Source organism: Apium graveolens, chromosome 10 (assembly GCF_009905375.1).
Source record: "Apium graveolens cultivar Ventura chromosome 10, ASM990537v1, whole genome shotgun sequence".
Lineage (NCBI taxonomy): Eukaryota > Viridiplantae > Streptophyta > Magnoliopsida > Apiales > Apiaceae > Apium > Apium graveolens.
In genome coordinates, this window is record NC_133656.1 from 184,744,348 (window position 1) to 184,750,863 (window position 6,516).

The window sequence follows — 6,516 nt, forward strand, 5'->3', positions numbered from 1 at the left end:
ATTCGGGTATATATGTATTTATTTTTAAACTATTTGAATGACTTAGTTATCTAAAAAATGTTATTGTCGGTTTATGGAACTCTTCATTTTAGAACATATTAGCTTACAATCTTGGTGCTGCATGATATTTTTATGAATTAATTGCTTTTAATTTTATTTTGGCTCGATTCAGTATTATCTTAGTCTATCCCGGATAAATATTATATAATATTTTGTTTTAATTCAATGTCAAAATAGGGGTAACCAAATTATACCAAACCAACCAAAATAGGGGTGTACTAAATTATATCTCATTCCAGTTATTATAATATAGTATAGATAGATTTGTAATAATCCTCACTTTAAAAGCTTACAAATTATAAAAACATGAAGACCAAAAATATATAAAAAGCTCAATCTTTTAAAAATAAAATTAAAGATAAAATAATAACATATATTAATAAAAATATTACCGAGCCCGTGCATGACACGGGTTATAAGCCAGTACATATATAATATTAAGATGAGCATGAAAATATCTTCAAGTTCGACTAAACATGTTCTTAGTCATCGTAATTTCGGCTGCATCATATCTATACTCTTTATTAATAAGCGAAACCATGTATAATTTGGTGCTAAAAATATCAAAGTACCAAATTTTGGTACTTACTTGACATAAATTGACTTCTATTCTCTATCAACTTTGTTTTTAACACAACTAGACTTCTATTCTTTGTAAAAAAAATTAGTTAGTGTTCATCCAATCGCCTTTTTAATTTATAAAATAAAAAAAAATTAAACGTTTTGTAAATTATATTAAAAATTTACTAATTTACGTTAAATTAAGTAAAATAACTTATATTTATTTTTAATTTTAGAAAAACTACAAACTACTAACACGAATTGACTTATATTCTCTGTAAACTTTATTTATTTATAAATTATATTAAAAATTTATTAAGTTACGTTAAATTAAGTAAAATAATATATATTTACTTTTATTTTGAAAAACTACTAACTACAGAGTAAACTATTAACACGAATTGACTGCTATTCTCTGTAAACTTTATTTTCTGTAATATTATTTTAAAAATAATTAATTAATAGCAAATGACTTTAGTAATACTTATTAACTTATAAACTAATAATTATTGATTTAACGATCGTATTTGTTATTGTCCATCACAACGTTTATATACTTTAAATTAAAAAAACATATTTTAGAAGTAACAAATTTGTGGCCTGTATTTAGATTATATTTAGTAATATTAAATTAAGTTTAATAACATCTATTTACTTTTAATTTGTAAATTAATTTTTATCGATAATTATGTAATATTAAATAAACTATATTGAAAAGGCTAATTATAAGATAATTATCAAATTATATTAATTAATATTAAATTGTCTAAAGAGCAAATAGTTGGTTCATAAGATAGCCATACAATTCGTTTCACAAAAATAAAACTAAAATGTTAGATTTTTTTATATCAAGTAAAATAATGCAAAACTAGAATTAAAGTGGAAAATTTCATAATTGATTCGATTCTTTTAATTACATAACTATGTTTTACAAGTATCAATTTAATATTTGATATTAATATATTAATTTTAATTCGTGTTTCGCACGGATTATCAACTATCTATACACATATTAATTCAATATTTTTAGTCTCGGTCCCGTGTGTTTCACACGGTTTATCAACTATCTATACTAATAAGCGAAACCATGTTTATGTCCCAAATCTTGGTACTCACTAGAAAGTTATACAACTATTTTTAAAATTTTATGTAATAAAATCTCAACTGACAAAAATTAACTTCTACTCTCTATAAATTTTATTTCCCTTAAATTTTTATTTGTTGCTGAACATCCAAACGTCAGTTTACTTTAAAATAATCGTATTAGTAAGTTAACATATCAGATTTATATAAGTAAATAATTAGGTGCATGCATAACTAGAAGTATACTGTGAAATTGTAGAATTACACTTAATTTTGATTTTGTAACTACATATTTTAAAAATATTTTATATATTATATTTAGATCTATTTTTTGCACGGATTATGAGTTTCAGTTTTATGCAAATAATAGTGTGATACTATTATTTTTAATTTCAGACGCACGGCTCACCAACTAATAACTGAATTATAAAGATTTAGTTTTAATTTAAAGTTCAAAAATGAAAAAGTTATTTTTTTAATTTTTGAAGTTGATCAAATTTCGGATAAAATCATGCATATTGCAGAGAGTATTTGCCACATACATAGGATATACTCCGAATCTCCTGAACTTTATACTCCGGAACTACTAGCTGCTAACAAGAATCTTACGTATATTTTTTTATCTTTTGAAAGTAGATTCAAGTGAAAACCCAAAATATCAATTATTTGAGGAGATTTATTCAAAATAACTATTAACGGGATGTTCGGGATGCAAATTCAGTTTTAAAAAATTTAACAAAGGATACGCATGTTCAATATCCGTATTCACATTTTGTTTTTTGGGTTCTGACAATCGTGTGTTATTTAAGTTTTATCTAACATACTACTCCAGGGGCGTCGGATCTATATTTCAAGGGGTCAGATTTAAAAAAAAAAATTTAGTCTTCCGCGGAAGGCTAATTTTTTTTCTTCTTAAATCTGAGCCTTTGAAATAATATCTATGACTTATTTAACACATGATTGTTAGGGATTAGCGCCCTTGTTTTTTATGAATACACACACATGTTGAACATGTGTATTCTTTCTAAAAACAAAAACGAATATATTGTTTGTTAAATTTTAGAAGGTTGAATACGCATCGCTTAAATACGTATTCTGTGAGTATTTTGGACCGTTCACACGTATCGAAGCATTTTGGACAGTTGAAAATGAAATGTGATATATTTTGGGTATTTTTTTAAAAAAATAACTCACAAGTGGCAATGGATAGACAAATTCACAAACATACTAATAAATTAATTACGAGATGGTAAATAAAGTAAATGATATTCCATTAAATTGGGCAAATGATACTCTGTTAAAGTAATTTTTAATGTTTCCACATGAATTTTTTTCAATAAAATTCAAATGTATCTATCCATCCACGTAGAGCTGAGTCATTGTTGTCTCCAATTTGTTTGACCATCCCAATCTCTGTATTCATGCGTTGCTATTTATTAGTGTACAAGAAATCTCAACTTAATATAACGAGTATATGGCACGCGCTGTTTGGAGCGTAAGAAAGGACGTGCAGTAGCAGTATCTGATCTAATCATTTAGGATAGAATTAACAATGGAGGAATTTTCAGTTAAGGACTCTAAAACTTGTTATTTTCAGCTAAGGACACATTTGTGTTGCTATAAATACCCCCCTTACATTTTTCCTGACAAAACGCAACTTATTCCTGTGTGATATTCTCCAGTCAATCTTTTTCCGTAGCTCGTATTTTTGTTTTCCGTGAAGATGACTATTCTCATTGAGCAGCCTCGCCTAGGTAACTATGTTTTTTTTTATGTTATACTTTATATAAGTTCAGCGTTTTATTTTCGATGTTATCATAAGCAAGTTTCATGTTTTATTTTTTTGTCTAACTATGTCTTTTTTTTTATGTTACACTTTATATAAGTTCAGCGTTTTATTTTCGATGTTATCATAAGCAAGTTTCATATTTTATTTTTTTGTCTAATTCATCGTCTTATTTTCCGTGTTAAGATTTAAGTTCAACGTTTCATTTTCGATGTTAAATTTAACATTTCATTTTCAATGTTATTATGGATAAATTTCGTGTTGAGAGTTTCACGAATATTTTTATATTATTTGTACCATGTTTGGGAATAAGGTACACCATGATTTTATTTCAAGATGTCCGTACACATAAAATTGTTTTATTTTATTTTGTGTTTCTAATTGTAAAAATATTTGAGTATTTATTAATTACAGAGGAGGGGAAGGACCAGGTTGAAAACAATGAACTGGTTTTGGATGGAGGTCTTGGAGTTCCTAAAAATGTGGCTACTGGAGGCTTCAATGCGCCAGACATCAATGCGTTTGGTCAATCTTTTAGGTTAGTTTGTAGCTATATCGTTTACAACTTACAAGTATATTCAAAGTATTTTTTGTAGTAAGATTTTGTATTACTACATGAAGTTGAGTATGAAATGTTGAATGTACAGGGCTTATGATGCTCAAAGTGAGAGACAGAAGTCTGTGGAGGAGTTTTATAGAGTGAACCACATTAACCAAACATATGACTTTGTAAGTGCAAGTATATATGTTATGTGTTTATTTTAATGAAATTTGAATGTGTACTGAAAAGATGATTGTATTGCAGGTGAAGAAGATGAGGGAAGAGTACATGAAGCTGGACAAAATGGAAATGAGCATATGGGAATGCTGTGAGCTGCTGAACAATGTGGTGGATGATAGTGATCCTGATTTGGATGAACCGCAAATCGAGCATCTTTTGCAGACTGCTGAGGCTATTAGGAAAGATTATCCGGATGAAGATTGGTTGCACTTGACTGCTCTCATCCATGGTAATAATCTAGTCACGCCAAGATTGTCAGTTTGTCACATTTTATTTATGCTATATATCTGAGTCAATTTTTTGGTAGGTTCATGATATTTAATTTTTAAAGAGTAATGCTAGAGGCACAAAAAGTTGTACAAAAATTTGTTATAAAATGACGTTTCATGGCTGATATGGAATGATTTTATTGGTGTTTTTGATGTAAATGCAGGGGGGTCCATTTTCATATAACCAATAAAACCCTTATTGTAACTTTTTTGGGAACCAATTTGATACCCCTAGCATTTTCCATTTTGAGTTAAATAGGTGATTCTATTTATGCAAAATTGTAAACAAGTTTTTTTTGCTTGCTGTCATGGGCAACAGATCTGGGAAAGGTTCTTCTTCTTCCTGGCTTTGGTGAACTTCGCCAATGGGCGGTTGTTGGTAAGCTTAGTTTTCATTAACAGAGACTCTTTTACATGGCGATCGTTCTCACCACTAGTTTATAATATTAACCGGGACTTGTTGTGCAACAGGTGACATATTCCCACTTGGTTGTGCCTTTGATGAATCAATTGTTCACTACAAGGTATTGTCCCAATTTGGCATTTTGTTCTCCTGGAAGTTTGGAGGCAGGTCACTAATGAGTTAAGTCGTGTAATTAGTTCATTAACCATCTGGAAATGCATGGCAGCACTTCAAGAACAATCCGGATTTCTACAATCCTCTTTATAATACTAAGAATGGAGTTTACACTGAAGGATGTGGACTTGAGAATGTGATGGTTTCTTGGGGACATGATGACTATATGTACATGGTATAACCTTGGTATAAGACCTTACTATATGTCCTGATATCATGTTCGCGTTTTAAATAAATATTAAGTTCTTTCAATCCTGCAGGTGGCTAAGAAAAATGGCACCACTCTTCCCCCCGCTGGATTGTTTGTCATCCGGTTCCACTCTTTTTATGGTAATTTCTGCTTATGAAACACATGTCTTATATTCAAACACATGGATAACATTAGTGCCAAGACATTGTACTAATATTTGCTGTTCTGTTTGTTGCTTGGTAGCTTTGCACCGTGCAGGAGCATATAGACATTTGATGAATGAGGAGGATGTTAAGAACCTGAAATGGCTGGAGATTTTCAGGTACTTGTCTTGTACTCTTTTCTTTAGTCGATAATAGATATCGCGGTTTCTGACTTTTGCTCATTGTTTAAATAGCAAATATGACTTGTATAGCAAGAGCAAAGTTCGTGTTGATGTTGAGAAAGTGAAGCCGTACTACATGTCGCTGATTGAAAAGGTATTAACTGATTACTATAAACTAAATTTCTGATCTTTAAACAATTTAGACGAATCAATGGAAAAAGACATTGTATTTTTTTAATCTTAAATAAATCATACTGATAGTAGGTACCTGCATTGCAGTATTTCCCAGCAAAGCTTAAATGGTGATCGCATAACCAGCGCTGTTGGAGGAAGAATATCCATGAACAAAGCCGCGCCTATTAGGAAGAGATGGAGTTGCAATGTTTTTCTTGTAATGTTTCAATTACATTGTATACTTGCATTCGTAATAAAATTCATCTAGTCCGGATGAATAAAACGTTTGGTTTGATGAATAAAAGTTTGGTACAGTTTCATAACTTTTTCTATGCTTCTGTGTTTTCTACCTTTTTGTTGGTTCTCATGGTTTCATGTAACAAGGCAGTGGCAGATAAATCAGGGGACCAAATGAGTATCTTGATCTGTTCCTTGTTTGTTTTTAGTATGTTTGTATTGACACCAAACTTAATTGTGATTATACTCAATTATGTATAAAAGTCATTACAATTTTGTTGATGGAGATATTAAGGTTCCATCGCGTCATTGTTGTCTGCATGACTTCCGAAAAAAATCTTCCTAAGAGATTCTGTAACTGATGCTAATGCATTGCAAGTTTTGCAACCTCAAGATTGAAGCAGCGTCTAAAACTAACAAAACAAACGTACCCAGGATATCCCGTTTATAGGCGGAGTTTAGAAAATGTAAGA

General features: G+C 29.9%; 1 protein-coding gene across 1 annotated transcript; it reads left to right on the forward strand.

Annotated features, from left to right (window-relative positions):
- The first annotated feature begins 3,299 nt into the window (after positions 1 to 3,299).
- LOC141688814 (inositol oxygenase 2-like) lies at positions 3,300 to 6,129 on the forward strand. Its single transcript, XM_074492923.1, has 11 exons — positions 3,300 to 3,458; positions 3,905 to 4,028; positions 4,138 to 4,219; positions 4,296 to 4,500; positions 4,860 to 4,919; positions 5,012 to 5,064; positions 5,170 to 5,292; positions 5,378 to 5,447; positions 5,551 to 5,629; positions 5,705 to 5,786; positions 5,912 to 6,129. Exons 1-11 carry the CDS (start codon positions 3,428 to 3,430, stop codon positions 5,936 to 5,938), a joined length of 936 nt encoding a protein of 311 aa, XP_074349024.1. The 5' UTR covers positions 3,300 to 3,427; the 3' UTR covers positions 5,939 to 6,129.
- Positions 6,130 to 6,516: the final 387 nt, after the last annotated feature.

Bases quoted from the DNA above. Each gene is read 5' to 3' on its own strand.
- LOC141688814 (XM_074492923.1), top strand. From the start codon at position 3,428: ATGACTATTCTCATTGAGCAGCCTCGCCTAG. The intron at 4,501-4,859 runs GTAATAATCTAG...CATGGGCAACAG, and splicing joins CTTGACTGCTCTCATCCATG to ATCTGGGAAAGGTTCTTCTT. The intron at 5,448-5,550 runs GTAATTTCTGCT...GTTGCTTGGTAG, and splicing joins CCGGTTCCACTCTTTTTATG to CTTTGCACCGTGCAGGAGCA.